Source organism: Lepisma saccharinum, unplaced genomic scaffold, assembly GCF_977018435.1.
Source record: "Lepisma saccharinum unplaced genomic scaffold, izLepSacc3.1 HAP1_SCAFFOLD_411, whole genome shotgun sequence".
Taxonomy (NCBI): domain Eukaryota; kingdom Metazoa; phylum Arthropoda; class Insecta; order Zygentoma; family Lepismatidae; genus Lepisma; species Lepisma saccharinum.
In genome coordinates, this window is record NW_028143113.1 from 92740 (window position 1) to 118217 (window position 25478).

The window sequence follows — 25478 nt, forward strand, 5'->3', positions numbered from 1 at the left end:
AACGAGGCGAAATGAGCATCGAAGACGATGCACGCAGTGGACGCCCCAAAGAGGCTGTTACCGACGAAAACATCAAAAAAGTCCACAAAATAATTTGAAATGATCGTAAAGTGAAGTTGATCGAGATAGCCGAGACTTTAAAAATATCAAAGGAACGTGTTGGACATATTGTGCATGAATATTTGAACATGCGAAAGCTTTGTGCAAAATGGGTGCCGCACGTGCTCACAATCGATCAAAAGCAACAACGTTTTGATGATTCGGAGCAATGTTTAGCGATATTCAACCGTAATAAAATTGCTTCCCCATCCACCATATTCTCCAGATCTGGTCCCCAGTGACTTTTTCCTGTTTGCAGACCTTAAAAGAATGCTCGCTGGAAAGAAATTTAGCACTGATGAAGAGGTAATCGCCGAAACTGAGGCCTATTTTGAGGCTAAAGAGAAATCGTACTATAAAAATGGCATCGAAAAATTGTATGACCGCTATAATCGTTGTATCGCCCTCGAAGGCAACTATATTGAATAATAAAATCGAATTTTGTCAAAAAAATATTTTTTACTATGTTAGCCTACGAACTTTTCAGCCCAACTGTTAGAAAGAACAAAATAGTATTAACGTCATCTTTCCTCCGTTTGTTAGTCTGGTTACAAACAACCATACTCCTTACAAATCAGAGAAATTAAGTACTAATTAATTAATTTTCATATTATTACAAATAATTATATTAACGTATTAAATAGAAACAATTGTATTATTATATTTCGAGACACTTGGCTCAGGTTGGCTCCCCAAATTATATATTTCTAAATACGTGCCTAGTGATGACTCGGTAACTAGCATTTGTTATTTTGTACTGGAATTATACAAGTATCGGCATTGGTGGGTATCTGTATCGGCAAATGGTGGTATCGGCTCAGCTCTAGTATTTACACTCAATTTTTTTATTTCCAATTATATTTACACTGTTGAATGCTTGCTTATATTCTGTGTATAGTATATGTACGTCTATTCCATGTTCATATTTTTTTTTCAATTACCTGTTGCATAATGAACGATTGATCTGTGGTGCCTCTATTTATTCTGAATCCACACTGGTATATTTTCTGTGTACTTCTTCATTCTGTCAGTGATAATTCTCATAAGAATTTTATATCCTATATTTAATAGCATGATGCCTCTATAATTTGAACAGTCTGTTTTACTTCCTTTTTTTTGGTCAACTGGGCAAAGTATTCTGATTCTCCATTCGGTGAGCATTTCTTCTTCCTTCCATGCTTGAGTTATTAGCTTGCATCTTTCTTTCTTCATTACCAGTTCAGTTGTTATTAAATCTTCTCCTGCTAACTCTCTTGATGTTTCTCCTACATATTTATTACGTGTGTTAGTATACTTCCTTTCCTGTTCTGAAATTTTGTATCTTTCCTCTTCCTCATATTCTTCTTGAGCTGTTCTTTGAAGTATTACATTAATCCCTGTATTCCTTTTTTACTGTACCATACTTTTGAAAGAATATGAATGTTTCCTTCCAGGTACACCTGTAATGTTCACAATGAGCCTTGTGTATTCCTGCATGGTTCTTGGGCCTTGGGCGCTTCTGGGCAATTTCATTATTCTGCTCTTCTATCCTCTGATGGTAAGTTAGATTTATGTTATGGAATACAATTAAAATGGAGGTGTGAATGCTTGAGGAGGATGTAACAGGTCCTAGCATATGGATATATGTTCTGATATTTATGTTATAACAGTAACAATAATTAAGGATAATTTTAAGCCTGTTGATAATCATACCAATACTCGAATATGATGCAATTTGAAATCATGTACATTTATATTGGAAACTTGGTTATATATTTATGACCAGACTTTGACTAAAGAAATTGTAATGTGAATATATTTGCTTTTGTACTTTTGCTTCATTCAGGAAAAGATAATGTATAAAAATGAAGAAAATGAGAAATGAAGGTTCTACTCTATTTGGTTCAGTTTGTAAACTTGCTCATGCATGAGGAAGGCACAAGTAAGGCAACAATCTCAATCACCATTGCTTTTAAAACACTTGGAATCTCAGAGATTTTTAGAATTATGTGGATCCTGAAATATCTGCACACTCGTAGTAAATTTATCAGGTTTATTTTCTTAAAAGCCAAGCCAATTTTTGTCTAGATATACATTTATATATTTATTTATTGGTGTTCCTTTTTGTTGTAATTTCAGGGTGGAATAGCAAGCTTGACAAGCAAAGTGCGAGTGGCAACAGTGAAGATAACAGATGAGCGAGTGGGATTGATGAGTGAAATTCTGAATAACATGAAGTTGATCAAAATGTATGCATGGGAGGATAGTTTTGAAAAGAAAATATACAGTAAGTTCACTTAATTTTTGATTTCCTATGTAGCTGCAAAATTGGAAGGATTTTTTTTTTTAAATTGCACTCTTTATTGTTTGCGTACTGTTATGTCTTGATCTTTTGCACCTACCACCTGGTTGTTTGGACATAGGTGAAAACCAGGCTACCATTGCCGGGTAATCTTGGAATCCTGGAAATTCAGTGAAATTAACCTGTCACCAAAAGAGTCATGGAAAAGTTTAGGATTTCATGAAAAAAATTAGGAATGAGCTGATAAGAAGTTTTGCTGATACAACATAAATGTAAAATTGCTCATTGCTCTGCAGATGTGACACAAAATCACAAATGGGTCATTTACCCTCTTAATTATAATGTGTATTTAGATAACTCTTGTTTGGCATCACTTAAAAATGAAAGGACCTGAATTTGGGACATTTACTTTATAAGGACTTTGATGCAATTTTTCTTGCGCTTCACTCAGTGTCGACGGTTTTTTGAGCTAAAATTACTACCAGTAGGATACAGGTTCTCACAAGAAGACTTCGTAGTCATGATGACTGCATCCTTCGGCCTAGAGCATTCTTTAAGTGTTTGAACAATTGAAAGTAATGTGGTGACGAATTGGGGCTGCAAACTTGGTGGTCCAGAACTGTCCACCTTTTCGTCACCAATGCATCCTAAACATGTTTGGCAGGATGTGGATGAGCATTGTCATGAAGAATAATCACTCCTGACAAAATAGTTCTGGTGTGCTTATCCTTTTATAGTTTCGTGCAGCTTGTCCAGAGTTTGCATGTAGATCTGGATGCTAATGTTCACTGCATGATCTTGAAACATGCATTTAATGATGGATTCCAACAGGCTGATACCATTCTACTGTGAAAAATTGTATCATTCCTTGCAGAAAACATTTCAATGTGTTCAGAGTAAACTAGCCTTTACGTAATCCTTGAAGCTTTCCTGGCAGTGAATACTGAAGAGATTCTCTCGGGATACACCCATCTCTGTTCCGGATATGCTTTTAAGATCTAACACCACTCTCAAGACTTCAATTCCTGAAGATGAGGGATATGTTAGCTCTCTAGAGCTCGTAAGTATATCCAGAACAGACATGGCTGATATCCCAAGAGCATCTCTTCATCAACACTAGCCTTATTTATGAGCATCTGGCACCTCCCAGCATCCAGAACTGATCGGTTTCAATTGTGTTTTGTCAGCTGACTGTCATTGCGACATATCGCGTGATCTTGCTCCAAAGACAGAAATAAAATTAACAAGGGGCGAATGAGTAGAGGCACATATTTTTGGTAAATAAAAAAGCAAAACTTCGGTACAAAAACTGAGTCAATTTCGGGTTCAAAAGTGGTAAATAAAATAAAATATCGGTGTTATAGCGGTGAAAAATTGGATGAAAAGTGGTATATAAAAAGACATTTCGGTTTTAAAATTGTGAATATAATCCTAAATTTGATTTAAAAACTACACTTATTCCACAGAATTAACATTTCACTTCTAATAGCACATTTATGTAGTTATCAGAGTATTAAGTTTATTTCTGTGTAAAGGAGTCCATTTTTGCTTCTCCAATATTAACAGCAGAATTAATCAATTTTCCGGGAATTGCATAACTCTCAGGATAATTCAGACCTCAGAAGGTGTCACGTCGGTGAATAAACCCTAAATTTTGTGTTTAAGAGTTAATTTCGCTTTTTGCAGTTCATTTCGCATTATTTCGTGACAAAACATGGTCACAAAATGCATCTCACACCTTTCAAAAACATGAAAAATTAACACTACAATGTGTTTTTTCAAATTTCGTTTTTTTGTCAAAAACGAAATATGCATGCCCCTACAAATGAGTCAATTGTTCACAACCTAAATAAGTAATAGAATGAGGAAAGGAGCTGGAAGGGCGGATAAACAAAAATGAGTGAAGTAGGAGACCGTAAACACTTATCACACACAAAAAATAAACATTCACATTTCACCAACCATGCAGTAAACACTGGGAAATGTACCTTCCCGTCTACACCTGTGATCTATCACTTCTTTCTGGCTAAACTGTATCGACACCATCTTCAGTATTCTGTGCTTGTACTCTACAGTGAACATGCACCAGTCCCCGTAGTGGAGTGGTTAGCACATCATGCTACAAAGCCAGGGGTCCCGGGTTCGAATTCTGGCCAGGGCATGGATGTTTGTGAGTGTCCATTCATCAATTTCATCTTATCACTTATCCCCATCTTCGCAAATTAGCCAAAAGTGGCACAAGAAGCAAAGTGAAATAAAACAAATGAATCAAGAAATCAATCTATGGTGAACATGCAGTGAAGCCGCAAAATATCTATGTTTAATTATTTTCCTGTAGTTTAAGGTTATTACAAGCATAAGAAAACAGTTTTTCGTTGTGAAGTTTCAGGAGAACACACCCTCCCTTCATCAGACATTTATTTTTTTGCTTGTAGTAACTGTAAACTACAGGAAAATAATTCTACAATGCAAGCATGTGTACATACAAGAAAAACTAGTATCTATGTTTATCTTCTGTGTTTGGTAAGTGTCAAGTGCTAGCCTCAGCTTCCACTGTGACGGGTCACAGGTGACTGATAGTGAAATCTCCCTTAGATATGAGGGGAAGCTGCAAATAAGGGGAGACCAAATTAAGCAGTCCCGGACCAAGGCGGCAATGCTATCAGAGTGTGGAGGATGTCCAGTAGCATGGACATATGCAGCAAATAACACAGATACCCATTGACAGCCTTGTGTTACGGTGAATAAACACTGCCATATAAGTGCTGGATCCCACTGCCTTGTGGGCCTGGAGGGATCCAGAAACGCTACTGGAGTTGGAACCCCGAACAGAAAGACAAGGGTGTACCTGAGAACCTGGCAGCCCAACCACTCAGGTGTAGGCTGTGACAGGCCCAATTAGCCGACAGTCGAAAACATAAAAAAATCGAGAAAGGAAGGAACCAAGCCGGATGGGAAATTGGAGACGATGTGGCTATGATTAGGGACATTGAATATTGGAATGCTGGCAAGAAGGACTCAAGAAATTGTGGATCTAATCAAGAGAAGAGGAATCAACATCTTTGGAATGAGCGAAAGGAAAAGAAGAGGCGAAATTAAACTGAGGAAAGACTATAAACTGTACTGGGCAGGTACTGAAGAGGGCAGGAGAAGTGGGGTTGGATTTATAGTCAGAAGTGGAATAGGTGAGGAAGTAGAAAGGGTAAATGACAGAAGAATAAAATTAAAAATGAATGTAAGAGGGAAACTAATAGAAATAATTCAAGTATATGCCCCACAAACAGGATGTACAAGGGAGGAGAATTTGAAGAAGACTTGGAAGAACATGTAGGAAAGGAATGGCAAATTGTGAAAGGTGATTTTAATACACAAGTGGGAACAGACTGGAAAGGGTATACGGAAGTACTTGGAGCAGATCGATGGGGACAGAGAAACGGACTGTTAGTAGATAATAGTTGGTTTAAGAAGAAATATGACATGCATAAGATTACAAGATACAGTTAGTATAATGAACAAAAGTCTGTAATAGATTATATATTAGTAAACAAGGAAGTAAAGAAGATAATGAACAATATTAAAGTAATACCCAGTGAGAACTTAGACAGTGACCACTAGAAGGAGATATGAGGAGATGGAAAATAAAAGATTGAAGGATAAGATGATAAAAGAGAAATGCCAAGAAATATTGCGAACTATTGTGCCGAGAGATGAACCCAAAAGAGTAGAAACAGAATGGATAAGATTTAAAACAGAATTAGTAGAGGCAACCGAAAAGGTATGTGGAAGGACAAGCAAGAAAAGAAAGAAACACCATGGTCGAATGAAAAAACTAAGAGATGAAGTGAAAAACAAAAATGATGCATTTAGAAAATGGTTTAAATTTGAATCACAAAATGTTCAAAAGAGTACGTGGAAAAGAAGAAAGGCAAGAACAGTAGTAAAGGAGGAAAGAAGAAAGTGGATGGAAGAATGGGCCAAAGTGCTAGAAGAAGATGTAGATGGGAACAAGAAAGTATTATATGGATTAATGAGAGAAAGGAGAAGAGATAGAGGAGAGCTGTAAGCTAAGGGACGAAAGGGAAAACGTTGTAGAAGAGGATGAAGAAATAAGGAGAATGTGGAGAAATCATTTTGAGAAATTGTATGAAGGAAAGAGGAAGGAAAAAGTGAATCTCACATGGAAAGAAGTGGAGGAAGCTCTGAAGAGAGGTAGAGCACCTGGTAGTGCAAGTGTCAGTGGAAGTGATACTAGGAGCAGGAGTGATTGGTGTACAGTGGCTGTACAGAGTGTTGAAAACAGTGTGGCAAGAGAGGGAAGTGCCAAGAGATTGGACTAATTGTTGTCATATTCAAGAAGGGGGCCAGATAGAAATGTAAAAACTACAGAGGAATAACACTAATGTGCCACTCAGCAAAGGTGTATGAGAAAATATTAGGGAAGAGAATGATGGAGGTAACCGAGCTGAACAAGAGAGAGGAACAGTATGGATTTAGAAGAGGCAGATCAACAGTAGATCTGATATTCACCATAAGGCAATTACAGGAAAGGCATTACGAGTGTGGGAATTATTTTGATTATGGCATTGCTAGATATACAGGGAGGTTATTGCAGCATGCCACCGCAATAGCGTCGGCCGCTTGCCGGCCCAGTCATGCAACAGGTGCCGGCAAATTGCGTAACAGATAGCCCGTTACACAAACTGCTTGTTTTGTAATGTTTCCACTTTTCACAATTATAGTTACAATTACAACTTAAATAAGCACGTACCTTGCCGCAAGGATGCTGGAAAAGGTGTCCTCTAAAATACAAATATTTCTGGCACTTTATTTCTGCCCATATCGCTTCTGACAGCAATGACTCATCCAACATAAAGGATTCAATTTTTCATTCTTGTCTTGCCTTCGAATAAACAAAACCGTGACTCTTATTTTGCAGATAACACAAGATTAATCCTTTTGAACACTAGAGTCAGTGGCGTGCCCAAGGTTTTCGAGGGGGGAGGTTACGTATACATTATTATGCAAAACGAAAGCGCAGATAAACGAATTATTTAACAGTGTCACTTAATTTTAACGTGTGAATATTTTTGAAGTACAGTAGCGATCATACACTGTGTGCGTTTTTCTTTCTGAGAGCGCCATTTGAAATAAGCACTTTTCCCCTTTTGCTACTATGGGATAAACTGAATATAAAAGGCTATAACTGCTCAACAACTGCATCTTTTTAAGAAATTTAAATTCTAAATGTAAGAATGAACAAAAAGCAACATTTTATGTAAATTCCGACAATTGTGAGTCCAGGGGGAAACGGGGGCCAAATCCCAAAGTTCTATTTTCCCCGTAATTACGCAAAATTTCTGAACGTCGTAATTTCCATATTTTTTTTTTTCAAAGTTGCGGCAGGAGCATTACATATCCTCATAGAGTAGTCTTTTGTTGTGCTTCCCTCAAAATTTGGTCCATCCAGTGTCTATAGAGCCGACGCTAGAAGCGAAATTCCTCAGATATCGCAAGAGCGTCAGCGGCTTATCGGAGTAGTGGTAAGCCGCGAGAAGCCTCTCGATACTACGCGAATGCGACAGCTGTCGGCTACCAGTTGTTTAGACGTGTTCACTTCGGTTTGCGTTTATCAGTACTCGTGTTGTTTATACTGTGTTATTGGTGTGCTATTAAGTGCTAGTGCTTTATCGTGTGTTAATTGTTATTCATTCATTAGTTATGCCGCCAAACAAATATAGCCTTGAACAAAGAGTTTTTATGTACGATACTTACGTGAAAACGAACTCTTGCAGAAAAGTAGTCAGGCGATTCGCAAGAAAATTTCCTGGCAATCCTGTTCCGGACAGACATACTGTTTATAACCTCGTTAAAAGATTACGAGAGACAGGATCTCTTGAACCTAAGAAACGTGTTTCCAGACGACGTGTTCTTACGGAAGAAAAGCTAGACGAAATTGGTGAACGACTTGAACATACTCCAAAAAAATCCCTCCGTCGGCTTGCTCAGGAAACAGGCATTTCAAAATCCTCAGCACGAAATGCCACTAAATTACTTAGATTAAAACCCTACAAAATTACAGTGGTTCATGAATTGCAACCGCGCGATCACGCGACTAGAGTTCGATTCTGTAACTGGATGCTGGATAATATTGTTGCTGGCAGAGTAAATCCAGAATTAATCATATTTTCAGACGAAGCTTGGTTCGAATTGAATGGCCGAGTTATTTCACAAAACAATCGCTATTGGAGCGCAGAAAAACCTGACCTTGTGCATGAAGTTCCGCTCCATCCTGCAAAAATTGGGGTGTGGTGTGGTTTGAATGCGCACAGAATAATAGCCCCGATCTTACTCCTTGTGATTATTATTTATGGGGAACATTAAAAAACAAAGTGTATCAGAATAACCCGCGTACAATAGAGGATTTAAAAGAAAATATAAGAAGAGAAATTGCCAGAATCACACCTGAGGAGCTTATGGATGTTCAGAGGAATTTCATACGCAGATGCCGGAAATGTATTGGTGTTGAAGGAGGTCATTTTCAACATCATTTATAACACAGAAGGTTAGTGATCATCATTATTATTAGTTTTAAATATAATTTTACACTTTCGGTTTGCTTTATGCGCCGCGATGCTGTCTTCCCTTTCTGTCAACCGAGGATAAAGTAGAGATGTCGAAGAAAGATTAGATGTCTGAAATAAGGTTGTAATTGTAACTGTAATTGTGAAAAGTGGAAACATTACAAAACAAGCGGTTTCTGTTACGGACTATCTGTTACGCAATTTGGCGGCACCTGATGCATGACAAGGCCGGTAAGCGGCCGACGCTCTCGCGGTGTCTAAGAAAGATTACATGTCAAAAATAAAGTGCCAGAAATATTTGTATTTTAGAGGACACCTTTTCCAGCATCCTTACGACAAGGTACGTGCTTATTTAAGTTGTAATTGTAACTATAATTGTGAAAAGTGGAAACATTACAAAACAAGCAGTTTGTGTAACGGGCTATCTGTTACGCAATTTGCCGGCACCTGTTGCATGACTGGGCCGGCAAGCGGCAGACGCTCTTGCGGTGGCATGCTGCAATAACCTCCCTGTAGAAAAGGCATACAATAGCATGCATGGACAGAACAAAGATTTGGAAGGCTCTAAGAGAGAAAGGAGTCGAGGAAGAGATAGTGTGTAGAGTGCAGAACACATAGAAGGCAACCAAATCTGTGTGAAACACCAGTGCGAAGAACAGAGTGGTTCAGTATAAGTAATGGACTAAAACAGGGAAGTGCTCTTTCCCCACTGCTCTTCATAATTACAATGGATGCAATTAATGAAGAGGTGGGGAAGAAGATAGGAGAGGAAGAGATGAAGGCCCTGTTGTTTGCTGATGACTTAATATTATGGGGAAACAGGGAAGGAGAAGTACAGAGACAGCTTAATAGTTGGAATGAGGAAATCAGAAGAGCAGGAATGAAATTCAGTGCAGAAAAGAATGAGGTGCTAAGCCAGAAATTAACCAAGAATAAAGATGGGCATGGGAGAGTCAACGGCAGTGGAGAGCTTCAAATATCTAAAAAGCATAATTGAGGAAAGTGGAAGAATAGATGAGGAGGTAAACAGAAGAGGACAAATGGGTGGTGCACTCTATCAAAGTTTTCGAAAATTAATATGGAACAGGGATGTACCTATGAAATGCAAGATGGTAATATATAACACAGAGCAGAGACTTGAATAATGACAGAGAGAGACAAAAGAAAGATGCAGGCAATGGAGATGAAATTTTTAAGGAGTGTATTGGGGAAGACTAGAAGGGATAGAACAAGGAACGAGGAGATCCGACAGACATTGGGGGTGGTGAAGCTTCAGGACAGGATAGATCAGTCAAAGATGATATGATTCGGACACATGAAGAGGAAGGATGCAGAAAGACTACCAGTAAGAGCTAACCATGCACAAGGAGTGGAATAAGGCCAAGAGGGAGACCAAGATGTCGGTGGAAAGAGCAGATAGTGGAGAATGTTAGGAGAAGAGGAGAAGATTGGCATATCTTGGAAAGAGAGGAGTGGTGGAAGACCAGAAAAAATGGAGATGCTTGACTTCTATGCCGACCCAGCCAGAGGCAAAAAACGGCGAAGGATGATGATGAAGTGTTTACTGTCGCCTAGTTCATTTATTTTTGGTTAAATTAAATAATGGTGGTCATGATGTTTGTCTCTGTCACAATTTTTTTTTGCATGCATACAAAGAAGTATTTCTTTTCCTTGTAGGTATCCGTGATCGAGAAAGGAAAGAACTACAGAAATCAGCTTTCCTACAATCTTTCAGCAACACTGTTACTCCATCCATCACACTCCTTGCATCAATTGCCACATTTTTAGTATACAGGTAAGTTTTTCTTACTCTATGTAATTTCCTATCACTATTGTGTTATTGCTATGATGGGATGAATGATGATTGTATAAAATTGATCATGGTTCATATATAAAGAAAGAAAAACAGGATACAAATATAGACTCTTCATTGTTGAGATGTACTGATCTAGCATTCTTGAAAAACATTTATTGACTTACCTTCATTTGCAGAACATAGTGGAAGAGCGGCCTCCCCAATGGCGCAGTGGTAGCATCATCACCTTGTAATCAAGGGGTCCCCGGTTTCATACCCGGTTGAGGCACATAGTGATTCCGATCCCACTTTAAATTGTAGGTCCAGTCCCGATTAGCCTTCCTGTGCATAAAGTGGACTTAAAACACCAACTCAATCATTCATAGTGGAAGTATTTTATGAACTTTACTTTGTTATATATAAACATATGGTGCAGTGGTAGTGTTGTCGCTTTGTAATCAAGGGGTCCCGGGTTCGATTCCCTGTGGAGGCACATAGTGGTTCGAATCCCACTTTAAACTGTAGGTTCAGTCCCAATTAGCCTTACTGTGCATAAAGTGGACTTAAAACACCAAATCAATCAATAAACATATGCTTCTGCTATGGTGTGAGAGTTGGAGAAAAGAAGCTGGAGGTAGTTCCACCAATTCCCAATCTTTGCCATTTGTGGAGGTGATGTGATCAACACTATGCTTTGGACACTTCTACGCCTCTAGGGTTGACTCCTGGTACCCAGTTGTTAGAGGCTGTGTGAATTCCAGAGCTGCTTATGCAGGGACATTGCTGGAGAGATTCACACCTGATAACCAACCCCAGGAATCAAACCTGTGTCTCCTACATAGCAGTCAGACTGGACCACAGCTGCTCCATTCACAGTAAATGTACCCTAATTTTATAAGGTAAATGTCCAAATAGGCAGTTTCTTTCTCTAAGGCAAAATTTATTGCAGTCACTGGTTATGTACATATTAAAGATGTGCATAACCAAATCATTAGGATGTCAGTTATTGGTATCGGTAAATTTCATTGGTTCAAATGAAACCCAGAAATGCATGTAGTCTTACCTGCATTGAAATTGGGAACAGAAACAAAACATAAAGCAGCACGAAGATAAAAGGGATATCTCATCCCCATCATGAGGATAAGAAGGAAGGACAAGAATGTTGTTTTTACCTTTTATCTTCCTTCATATCCTTACGATGGGGATGAGATATCCGTGAAATGTTGATGGCACTTTGCAGCCTTTTATTTTCATGCTGTTCCATTGTGTTCTTGTTTCCCAATTTGAATGCAGGTGAGACTAGATAAATTTAACATTAAGCCCCGCGACAGATTAAGTGTGCAGCAGATTTTATGTATTAAACCATGCGAGAATGGCACTCAGCATCTCCCATGCAAGTCTCATATCACAGACAGAGAGAAAATCTGCAGTATTGCAGCAGGACTACATTCTGTGTGCACGTTTGGGTCTATTATATGCGAAAAGTTGCTGCAAAGTTAACCTGTCGCGGGGCTTAGTCCATTCCTACGTAAAATACATATACAGAAATATTTGCCAATAGGGACACATGAATTTTATATGATTTACATTTGACTACAAGAAACAGTTGACACACATTCGGGACAACATTGGTATTTTTGCACATGCCAGCTTTCTTCCTCACTTGAAGCAAATTCGTTCTATGCATTTTCCACTACAATTTCCACATCAAAGATTGTTGTCAGAAATGTATTTTCATAGAACTATATGTAGATCTTCAAATTTTCTGTTAATATTGTCATACAATAAGTAGAAATATCTTTGAGTTGCTCGTTTTTTTGTAGTGCCATTATATTTTATTCTCTCTCCTCAGTTTGACAGGGAATGATTTGTATGCTGCCGAGGCTTTTACTATTTTCTCAGTATTCACAGCCTTGCAGTTCTCTGTGGGTACCCTTCCGTATGGTATTAAGTGCTTGGCAGAAGCTAAAGTCAGTCTGAACAAGATTGAGGTAAGTTTATTCTCATCATTGCTCTGTTTTGGCTTTCAGTATTAACCAGACATTCAGTATATGAGGGAAAGTCATAACAATGGAACCTCAATTTTATGTTCCAAAATTTTACATTTTTCTGCATTATACATTCATGCTTCATAGTCCCGATACAACAACATGTTATAAAATTTTCCCGGATGTTACATGTTTCCACATTTAAAATTTTTTCACCTTGGTTCAGATTGCACTGTAAAAATGAAGGCTTAGCCGATGCCACTTTGAACAGATATCGATGCTGATTCACTTATTGATTCCCATGAATATTGATATGTAAAACACTGGAACAATTTGAAGTATTTAGATTATTTTTAAAGTTTAATATATATGTAATCACCAAGTCTGCCACAATGGCTGTATGCCATAAATAATAATAATAATAATAATAATAATAATAATCCATGGCGTAACAGCCTGTAAGGGCCAGGACCTGCCTTCCGACTGCCGGCTTCACTTCCACCAGATGTGAGAAATCATGCAACCAGTTATGGGGTAACCTGAGTTCAGCATGACGAACTCCCTGTTGTTGTTGTAGGTTTTCTATGACTGGGTTGCGCTTCTCATTTGTAGCTCCCCAATTTCTTCATGATGGCAGGTGGCCACTGGTCCCACGCACTGGCCAAAATCTGAGGAGAAAAGTTGTTATGCTCCCCCAGGAGACTTGAACCTGTGCATGCCCCATAGCCAGAGCCCAAAGCTTGCACCTTAGACTGCATGGCCATGATGCGGGACATATACCATAGTTAGTTTGAAATATTCAATGTGGCTGTCTAGGTTTCCGCACAACATTGCCTTTATGATTTACCTAGGTAAGTTTCATGAAAAAACCTGTGTGTGCTTTTAAGGTGGTTAATACAGGGTGGGGCAGAAAAACCTGATGATTTTTGAAATGATATAACACAGTAAAAAAAAAGGGTTTGTGTTTATTCATGTGCTAACCTTACAGCCATATGTATGCCATTATTATTGAAAATAGAACTTGATTTACACCAAAATGTTCTATTATTTTAAGGATCATCAGGTTTTACAGCAATGTGTTATATCATTTTAAAAATCATCAGGTTTTCTGCCCCACCCTGTATCAAGCATATTGGTACAGATCAGAAAATATAAATCTTGTTATGCAGTGTGCAAAATAACAACCAACGTGCCTTCCCAAGAAACAAGGGAATATCACAACTAAATTTTTCAAAGGGACTAATATAAAATATGCAGTTATGGATCAGGAAATATGAATATTGCCCTACATGATGCATATTACAAACCAATGTGACTTTCACAAAAATTCAATGCCCAATTTTTTCTAGGTTGCTAGTAAGAAATGTACTCTTACAGATCAGGAAATACAAACTTGTCAAGTAATATGCAAAATAGAGACCAACATGGCCTCCACAAATCAAGGTAAAATCATGTACAGGATGTCCAAACAATTCAATGATTAAAGTTTTAAAGTGGTAGAACCGTGGATTACTTGTGGATTTGTTCAGAAGAAACTACCTCTCTAAAACAATTTCATTATAAAATAAACACTAACTCACCATTCTTAATTATACAGAACATTGATGCATCCAACAAGATCTTGTTAATTATGTGAGGATACAGAAACTTTACTTGCAAAATATACAAGGATTGTCCGAAAACTTCATAGCCTGACTGAAAACAAAATCATATGGTCTCATGAAATCTGCATGTTAGTCTTATGCCCTTTGTAAAATATTGAACTCAGTTTGAACACCTGAGCTTAACAGTTCACTTTTTACATGTGCTGAGAGTAGACAAGGAGTAAGTTTCATGTGAAATGGAGAAATAAGAAGTTTGTGCTGCAATAAAATATTTGTGTAAGAAAGGGATGTCAACAAATGACATGCATGAGTATCTGGTGGCACTTAATGTGGAGCCCCTGCCTACAGCACAGTTAAAAAATAGGCATGGCTGGGGTGAACTAGCACTGAAGAAACTCTCTGATCAGGAAGGCCTGTGGAGACAATCATTCAAGGGAATGTGGACAAGTAGTACATTAGTTCAAAAAACAGTTTATAGCATTCTAAAAGAGTACTTGCAGTTGTGAAAGGTTTCCACCTGTTTGGTGCAGAAACTTTTGACTGCAGATCAAAAGGCAGTCAAGATGTTTTATCCACGGACAATCTCTCCCTCTTTGCATCCAACCCAATAGATATCATTTGACAATTTGTGACAATGGATGAGACCTAAACCCACCACTTGACTCCAGCATCCAAGGAAGAGTCAATGCAGTGCAATGCTGTTCCTTCTGCAGGGAAAGTGACAATGTCTGTTTTGGGGGATTCTGAGGGTGTGTACCACAACATGTTATGACGCCACGAGTCCTGGGTTCAAATCCTGGCTTGGGTGTTTTTTGTGAGTATCCCTTCATCAATTTCATCATATCATCAATCATTCTCATGATTACTCAAAAGTGGCACACAGGCAACATAAAATGACCTAATTTAGTCAGTCAATCAAGCTGCGAGGGGTTATGTATGATGGAAAGCTCCTAAGTTTGAATTAACATGAATGGACTGACTTTTCATTACGTTTCTTTAATAATAATAATAATAATAATGTAATCCAGTAAAATATATTAGGATGATATATTTATAGAAAACAATTTATAGATCTTGAATTTGTGGAAGTCGGGGAAATTAACTTAAGAATGTAAAGGCAATGGAAAAGCAAGGGAATTTTGTGAAAATACCCAGAGACCTGGAGAATTCATGGAAATTATTATTATTATTTTTTTTAGCTTACCAGAACTGGAAACTGAAAAAAAAAAATTCACTCCTTCCTTGCACATGTTTGTTTATGGGGAATGTTTTGTTTAAATTTTATTTTATTTTACTTTTTCGTTATTTATATTCAAGTGCTATTTGTTTGATTAACATGCATAGTCGAAACATCGTTACAGTGTGTGGCTGATAATGGTAGGTTGTAATTTTAATTTTGTGGGTAATGCATGTTGAAATTTTTGTAATTCATAATGAATTTTCCCTCCCAGAAATTCCTGAACCGCTCAGACTATGAATCTCCAGTTAAAACAGGCGAACCAGGAAGTGATGTTGTGACCATAACAGATGCAACTTTTGCTTGGGAAGTAGCAAACGAAGATGAGAAGAAGAAGAAAGGTTAGTGGAAATATTACTATGCTAAGTTCAATGCTCTGTAGCATTAATTATTATTAGAGGCACCTATTTTTGATAAATAGAAAAGCAAAGTTTCGGCACAAAAGAGTCAATTAGGGTTCAAAAGCGGTAAAGGTAAAAAAGGTAAAGTGTTCCCCTGTGCATAGCACCACGCCATGAAGGCGTATAGGGGGTGTGGGGGTAACGCCCCACACTTTCTTGATCCGGTCGTGAGTGGGGGTGATGTGATCAGCATCACGCCCCTGACCGCCTTTACCACCCCAGGGTTTCCCCCAGGTACCCATGTTATTCGAGGTAATAAAATAAAATTTTGTTGTTATAGCTGTGAAAAAATCGGATCAAATGTGGTATATAAAATGACATTTTGGTTTTAAAATCGAGAATATAATCCTAAATTTGATTTAAAAACTGCACTTATGACACAAAATAAACATATCCCTTCTAATAGCACATTTATGTAGTTACCAGAGTATCAAGTTTATTCCTGTGTAAAGGGGCCCATTTTTGCATCTCAAATATTTACAGCAGAATTAATCAATTTTCCGTTAATTGCATAACTCACAGGATAATTCAAACTTCAGAAAGTGTCGTGTCAGTAAATAAAATTTCATGTTTAAGAGTCTATTTTGCATCATTTCGTGACAAGACAGGGTAGGAAATTTCCTCACCTTTCGGAAACATGAAAAAATTAACATTGCAATGTGTTATTTCACATTTCGTGTTTTAAAAATAAAATATAATGTGTTATTTCACATTTTGTGTTTTCGTCACAAATGAAATATTCATGCCTCTAATTATCATCATTATCTAATTAAAGTAGATATTTCTATCCGTTAAACATACAACACTTTCATTGACTGGTCCCTTGGGATTATTTTTGCGAAAAGGAGCTTTTGTGTGTGACACTAAGCAACAGCATGGCTGAACTTATATTGGAACAATTTGTTAGTAATTTCAATTGCAGAAAGTATGACAGGTGTTTGCTATACCTAATAAAATGTTCAAAAGCTGATTTTGAGTAATGTAGAGCTGTGGCATGCATCAGTATCAAGAATCGGGAAGAGTATCAACATCAATATCAATATCAGTATTTATTCAAAAAGATGCCGGAACCTGTGGCCGAGTTCTTAGCACATCACGCTGCGACGCCAAGGGTCCCGGGTTCGAATCTCACTCAGGCTTGGTTGTTTGTGAAAGTCCATTCATCAATTCCATCATTTCATCACTCATCCCCATCTTCGCAAAGTAGCCAAGAGGCACAAAACACGAAGTAAAATAAACTAAATCAATCAATCATCTATTCAAAATGGTATCGACTCAACCCTATTTATTTCAATACTTTGCATATTTTTTTTATAATCATTACTCACATGCTGCAGGTAACAACAAAGATGTTTCCAGGGCACAGGTGAAGAAGATGGTTCAAGCGAATGGAAAAGAGGATGCGAAATTACTTGACAATAACAATGATCAGATAATTGAGATATTGCACAATGTCTCGCTGACTGTTTCCAAAGGAAAACTGATGGGTATCTGTGGAAGTGTCGGCAGTGGGAAGAGCTCTCTGTTGTATGCCATCATGGGCGATGTAAGTACATCATCATCATTGTCATTATCACCATGGTCATGGTCATTATCATCATTACCATCATGGTCATTATCATCATTACCATCATGGTCATAATTATCATTCATTAAATATGATTAAAGATAATACTGAAATATTTTATTTTATTTTATAAATGAATTCTAATTATGAATCATGCAACAATTTACCTAATAAATAAGGTATAAGGTAATCATCTTCCTCTTCCTTGTTGTCACAAAACAAGTTTCCTAATGACTGAAGTTGCCATATTGAAGCTTGATAAGACATTTGATTTTGACATAATAATCAAACATATCTAGGCTATCCACTGACTTGGCTGGGAAAGTCAGGAAAATCAACCCGTGACTGACAGAAAAAGTAGTGAAATTGTGAAAACTCATCCAAAAACCAGGAAAAGCCTCAGAGAGTCGGGTTTTTGTTTATACTTGCCAGAATTTGGCACTGAAAATAAATTACTTTTTTCTTGTTTGTTAATGGTTTATTTTGTTCATTCATTGTTCTTCTAAATAGCAGGTGCAGTTTAACAGTTAAAACTTGGTTATTAGGATGTTAAAACGGCACAAAATTGATTTCAGAATTTCTCTGAAAAGCGGTGCAAGGAAATTTGTTTTGCCACAATGAATAAGAATTCAGTTTTCTTGGAAAACATGATAAAAGAGGAGGATATTTAATTTGTATTAATTACAGTAGGGTGTTCATAACATTTACCTTGCCAGGAATTTTAGGTCACTGTACACAAGTCCCCATTTTTTATATGCATATTTCTTCTAAGCAGAGGGTGAACACAGTGACATTGGCGTTTGTGTGTAATTTAAGCTGCTTGATCGTCTGTGAACATCTGTTTGCATTATAGAGTTGTCTGGAAATTTATTTAAAAGCACCTGAGAAAAATGGAGGTTTGTTGTGCTAAAATGGGTGGGAAGTGGGAACCCTGAAAACTGTTGAATGCACAATAAGTTACATGACCTGGTACATATGTGTAGTACTTATCCTTCGATTATTCTTTCAACATTTCAGTGTTTTATTTGCTTACCTTCTTCAGGAACTTCATAAATGCAGGTTTAGAGCATTGGCTGAATTATTAGAAGGTAAAAACAGGTTTAAAAATATAAAAATTGAAATTCTTGACTCCCAGCTAGTACAGCAGTCTACGTACCATGTGAACAAACGAAGGGAGTTTGGTTATCTAGATTTTATGTTTTTTATCTTGATTTATGTAATACCAATTTTACCAATGCTTCATGTCCGGCCTCTGTGGCATAGTGGTTAGCACATCGTGCTACGATGCCAGGGGTACTGGGTTTGAATCCTGACCTGGGTGTTTGTGAGTGTCCATTCATCAATTTCATCATATCATCACTCATCCTCATCTTTGTGATTAGCCAAAGTGGCAGAAAAGCGAAGTGAAATAAAACAAATCAAATAAAAAACAATCAAAAAACCCAATGCTTCATGGACATTTTGCACTAAAGTGGCAAGCAGCATGACTCGTGTCATTTTGGAATGAACGAATAAACGGAAACGTTTCACACCACAGTGGCGTAACATATCTCGCAAGCCTAAATTTGGATTGGTGAAATCAAGTGATGTGCGATACATGTTACTTGTTACTTCAGTGTGAAATCTCCTTGAAACCTGTGCTTGTCAAGTCTTGAAGAAGGTCAATGTGTAAAAGACGTAAGTAGACATCTTTTTAAAACTTGTTGTATTAATACAGTGAAGCCTTGATTTTACGATTTCAGTGGATCAAGTTTAAAAAAATGTGTGTAAACTTAAAATTCGGGAATGCAAAATCAGGGTTCCACACTATATGACAGTAACACACACCTTTACGAAGAGACTTGAAGTACAAAGACATTGAATGGGTCAAGAATTTCTCAAAACCTTGACACAAACTTGATAGTCTCTATAAAGGTTGTGAGAATTTTAATACGTTATTATTCCCCTTAATCGGACTTCTCTTAGTTTATAGGCGAGGAGCTGCAATAACTTCCTTTATAATACCTTTTACGTATGCAGTAAAACTATACAATTGATTTCAATATTTATCTGCTCATGTTGAATTCTCATGTACATTGTTAACCTCTCTCATATAATGCACCAGTATAGTCCCCAACTAATGCACTTGTATCACAATTCATATTTTACTCTTCCACTTTTGAAAAAAAATCAAGACATTTAGACTCAATAATCAATACAACCAATACTAATAACATCAAGCACAGCAATTAATAATAGAGTAATGCTAATTTCACATTACTTAATTATTGAATCAATATCAACTTACATTTTTTGTTACTCTCATCTTGATGTCAAAACAAAAGAATATCAAGATCCTTTTCAGGTTACAATATGTAGGCTATTCATTAACCAGCTGTTCGTAGAAATAACTCATATTATTGATGTCACTGTTAATGTTGTTGCAACCTAGTATAGAAATGAACTAAAAGCAGCAGAGCAAGAAGAAGAGGAAAACTGAAGGAATACATTTTTTTTCATCGAAGTTAAGTAGGGACGAACATGTGTTTCAGCAAGCTATTTTCTCAGTAGTATTACTAGCCATGGAATTTGAAGTAATCATGCATAATTGTGTGCATTATTTTTTCTTCATATACAAAACATAAAATGGTTTCAAAAAGTGAGAGGCACATTTTACTACCTAGTTTTAAACTAGTACAAAAACTGATACACATTTTTCTATTATATTTGCCAACAATATTTTACTGAATAATGGATTATCCTTCAAGTTCTGCATAATTCCACAACATTAATTAATTATGTGACAAAATGTGAGATGGAAATTTTACTTTGTAAAGAAAATGTAATATTGCAATAATTACATAAATGAATATAAAAATATTGTAGATTTAAGTCTTTTATATTAACATCATAAATTGGTTGATTTAACATATTCTCCTTAACACTGCGTAATCTGAGGGATATGCTTCAAGTCCCATTGTACACCATTGCATTCAGATTTTATCTGCATTATATAATTCAGTAGTTAAGAACCTATGATTATAAGAATTCTTACAATTGGTTGTAGTAATATATTACTCAATATTATTTCAGGTGCAGCTAGTCACTGGAAAATTGAAAGTTTTTGGAAGCATGGCCATCGTACCCCAGCAGGCTTGGATATTCCATGACACAGTCAGAGAAAATATTTTATTTGGGTTACCGTATGAACCAGCAAGGTGAGCATTAGTATAGATCGACCACAAGGAAAAAAACCTTGGGACGAAAAGTCCCCGTGCAGCTTTCCCTTCTTCCCTTCAGCTCAGGCCATAAGGAAGCATGATCCACTCTCCCCCGCCCCTTCTTGCGGGAGTACGGTGCACAGGAGTCGCGGGTCTGCGGAAGTTGTTTTGCTTGTGGTTCCACTATACTAGGTTATACAATGCGATCTATTGAAGTGTAGACTGCCATGTAAGTGTTTGTGCTATTGGCAAGCGAGGCACTCCAGTCATTTGTCGGCATTGTAGAGTGTCAATGAAGCAAGTGCACAACAGTTTCCGTAATTATTTTAAAAACTGATTTACTTACCAGATTTATAAAAGGTGTTCAAACTAGTCACCTTCGATGCACACACATTTTTGATACATCTTTGTTAAGACACCCACTAACGTAAGTTGGCGAAGGATGCTAGAAACTGGTTTATACAGAGGTCCTAGAGTATACAGGAGACTGTGAAGTGATATGGTGCTTGCTATGTATTGTGTTCTTTTTAGTGTATTCAACCACAAAGTAATTTATGGCTCAGCAAATGTTTTCTATACTGCACAGCCTATTTTATTTACATATTCATGTATGTTAACTCAATCGGCACATGAAGTTCAAAGCTGATTTGAAACAAGATTCCCGGATGTAAAAGTTCCATGCGATTTTTATCTCAAGGGTAGATTAAAAAATGCTGTATACAAGTCAAATCCATACACCCTGGAAGAACTGAAGTGTAACATCTGCAAATAAATTTTTAACATTAATTAACAGGAACTGCAGCAAGTTATGGTTAACTTCATCAAGTGGTGTCAAAAATGTGTGGACAACGAATGTGTGGCGGCCAGTTTCAGCACTGTCTTTCATAAATTGGTAAGGAAATAAATCACTCTTTAAACTAGTTATGGAAACTTGCATGCTTGATTCACAGACAGTCTACAGTTCTGACATACAGAACTTGCCAAAAACGCAAACACTGTTGTGGCAGTCTACACTTCAATGGATTGTTCTGTATTTTGTACAGAATCCTAGAAAGATTTCAGAGCAGTGACAAGTGACACTCGATGGACGACAAGTAATGCGTGCCACTTGGAAATAAACCTTCATAAATAAATGTAACCTTTCATATTGACGATAACCTGCAAGTGCCACTTGCTGCTTATATGTCACTGTTTTTTTAATAGTGTGGATTGTGTTGCCTTGGTTTGTTGGTCTGTATGTATGTACTTACAAAACCATAGTAGTAAAAAGTAAAAGTTACAAAATAAAAGCAAAATATGCATTCAAGAAGAATTACCTTAACTTATGAAGTCAGTCTACTGAATGGCTTTATAATAAGTATTTTAACTTTAATGTAACTTGTTATATTAATATTCGTTTTTAATAAATTAATAATTAGATTTTGTACATTTTATGCCTAGATACAAAGAGGTCATTGACGTTTGCAGTTTAGAGAGAGATCTGGAACTCTTCGCAAATGGAGACATGACAGAAGTTGGAGAAAGAGGAGCGAATCTCAGGTAGGTACTGGTCATATATTGCACAAAGTTGATTCTTCTCTTTCTTTATGTACAATTATAGTGATGAATAAACAAGGGGATTAAGTATATTTGTTTTAATTATACATTTTTGGTGTAAATCGATAACATCTATTAAAAAGAGATTCAAAAGTATTGTAATTGTATCTTTGATCATAACTTATTATTATTATTATTATTATTATTATTTTGGTATTTCATTGATTCAATAGTCCAGCTGTGCCTTAAAGTGTTGAAATTGATTCCTACTAACTAACTTCAGCTAACTTTTTCCGTTGCCTGTAGTGGTGGACAGAAGCAGCGAATCAACTTGGCTCGGGCTGTTTATGCAAACAAGGATGTCTACCTGCTTGATGACCCACTGAGTGCAGTCGATGCTAAAATTGCAAAGTCAATATTCAGTAAGTGCATCAAGGGCAAATTAAATGGCAAGACGGTCCTACTAGTGACCCATAGTGTTAAGGTAGGTGAGATTAAAGCACATTAGAATAGTGATTTCTGAAGTTACAACTCTTGAAATTATGATTGATCATTTTGTAGTGCAGTATATACAAGATGCTTATGACATTGAACCATAAATAGATGTGAAATATGAATATGCAGTTCTTTGGCATGTTCCTTAAGTCATAACAAAACAGAAATCTAATGAAAATGACTGGCCTTGTGAACCTGCTGGAACCAGTTATTTTACCAGCTTTAATAATGCACTAGATGAAAACACCAGTTGCTTATGGAAAGTCTTCACATGACTTTCTGAGTGAGACAAGTCTTCTGGCAGATGTTCTTCCTAATTTTAATCAGATTTTAAGATCAGTTACAGGCATACTTATCTTGTACATGTTGTTTCATGTTGCTCTCTGTTCGAATTTATTGATTTTGTTTATTTTACTTCACTTTTGTGACACTTTTGGCTATTGGCAAGAATGAGGATGAGTGATGATATGATGAAGCGACATTCATAAAGAACACCCATGTCCAGGCTTGGAATCAAGTACGTATATATAAAATTTTAAAATTTAAAATTAAATTTTTTAAAATTATATAAAGATTCTGAGCAATTTCAAATGGACACAATGTTCGATTGTCACTTCTATACCTTCAAGTAATTGGGTAGTTAGACATTTAAAATACTAGGATTAAAACAAAATTTTCTTGATGTGTCATGAGTAGGGAGACAAATTTATGGTAAATGAAAACTGAGGAGAGCGGTAAATAAAATGTTAGATCAGGGTATATACCAGCGGTGGAAAATAAATAAATTGGCACACACTTTTTCATTATGAGAGGAAACAACATACAAAAGAGCTATAAATTGATAAACTACTTCATTTTTATATACTGTACACATACACAAGTACTTAGCTGTCCAGCCAAAAAGAAAACATCAACACAAAATCACTTCATTTCTAAATTGCATATCTCAAGTGATTTATTCATTGTATGTATTTAAAGGATATCCTTGCTGTCCAACAAATAAAATTCGTTCATGACTGAACACAAATGACACCATTGTTTCCCTTGGTGTGCGGGAACAGACTAATCTTATCGCTGCTACAGCTAGCAAGTTCAATGAAACTGGAAGTTGAGTAGACATTCGGGGGAAGAAAGGAATGCAGCTTGACAGGGAACGAAGTTTTCGAACTGAGATTATGTGCATGGGAAATCCCAATTTGCAGCATCTTCCTGATGTGATCGAAGATAAAACGTTCTTCAGCTGCAAGTGTTAGGAAACTTTACAATGTTACAAATCAACAGTTTGCGCGCACAACCTCGATTGCCGGTTTTTGCGTGTTTTCTACTTAATTTGATGATATTTCACGATTATATCGTGAAAAAGCATTTATTTCGTGGAAAAGCACACATTTCGCATTACTTCGCGAATAAAACTCATGCATATTTCATCATTGGGGGTGTAGTTACGTGCAGAATGTTCCAAATTGCATCTTTTTTTCACATTTTGCGATTTCGCGCATCGCGAAAATTCAATGTCCCTAGTCATGAGACAAGTTCTAGTAGAAGAAGCAGTTGTGTAATTATCTTGTTTGTGGAATATTGACAACTGTAATTGAAGAAATGTTGTACAGTAATCTTATTATTTTTATTTCCTCCACGGTTTCTGTAAGTGTGAAGTATTATAGAATGAATATTAGTGGTAGTTTAGTGCTAAATAAGAAAACCTGTACGTACCCATTGGGTCATATTTTCTATATTTTCTGCACATCTGAGGTGGTTTCAGAGTAGTCCATTAAGTTTCATTTTTTGCTGCTAAAGAAACGAAAAGTTATTTATATGGTACTATAGGCAGGAGAATCACACACTACCTGTGGGAATCAGTAACTAATATCAGTGTCAGTATTATTATCAGTTCATATTGGTATCAGCCAGTAGTGGCAATAGTGGCTTTGGGATATTCCTGCAGAACAGAATAAGGAGCTGTATACAAATCTGAATACAAGTAAAAGGTGAGTACAAATATGTAGAATCCCATACATGTCAATTGCTGCAATATTTTGTTTACAAGTCAGTTGGTATGTTTTTTTGTTAAATATGTCAATGCTGAGAATGCTTTAAAAGCTTTCAGTTATGTGCAATTGAGCTGTGCAGAAAGTTATTGCTGCTTCGTAACTTGTCACTCCTTTCCAGTTTCTGAAACATTGTGACGAGATAGTGTACCTGAAGAATGGAGTAGTGTCAGAGTATGGCGAGCACAGTGCACTCATGACCAAACAGCAGGACTATTACCACATGATGAGATTTGACCAATCAAGAGGTGAGGAGGGCGACAAGGAAAGTGAAGGTGACGAGAACACAGAGGAGTCGTATGAACCGGGTGAGTTGATTACTATGCCTGCAAAAGGTAGAACTAATAATGTTTTCTCTGCACTTAATATTATGACAGGTATGTAGACTGCAACATAAGCTCTTGTGGGCATGGGTATGATGGGCAGTGCTTAATCAGTTTCATTAGTTCATATGTCATTCGCTAACCTAAGAAGCTGGAAAAGTCACATTAAAAAAAAAAATAGCAATAGAACAGATTAATTTATGCTCTGTTAGCGTTGGTCGATACAGGCATGCAAGTGTAGGAGTTTTATCAGCAATTTTACAAATTCTATATTTCTATAAGCAGCATGTAATTTACTGCATATTCTGCTATTTTTTTATTTT

At 36.8% G+C, this 25478-nt stretch overlaps 1 protein-coding gene across 4 annotated transcripts in view; it reads left to right on the forward strand.

The window, feature by feature from the left end:
* The window catches only part of LOC145982785 (ATP-binding cassette sub-family C member 5-like), a 111617-nt gene that overhangs the window by 50839 nt on the left and 35300 nt on the right, over positions 1-25478 (forward strand). For all 4 annotated transcript variants that reach the window (XM_083116151.1, XM_083116150.1, XM_083116149.1 and 1 more), the window contains exons 8-17: positions 1533-1636; positions 2218-2365; positions 10639-10756; positions 12609-12747; positions 15800-15926; positions 17324-17532; positions 20626-20750; positions 22194-22292; positions 22596-22773; positions 24954-25140. In XM_083116151.1, coding sequence (XP_082972277.1) covers positions 1533-1636; positions 2218-2365; positions 10639-10756; positions 12609-12747; positions 15800-15926; positions 17324-17532; positions 20626-20750; positions 22194-22292; positions 22596-22773; positions 24954-25140 — 1434 coding nt within the window. The remainder of the gene's footprint in view (positions 1-1532; positions 1637-2217; positions 2366-10638; positions 10757-12608; positions 12748-15799; positions 15927-17323; positions 17533-20625; positions 20751-22193; positions 22293-22595; positions 22774-24953; positions 25141-25478) is intronic.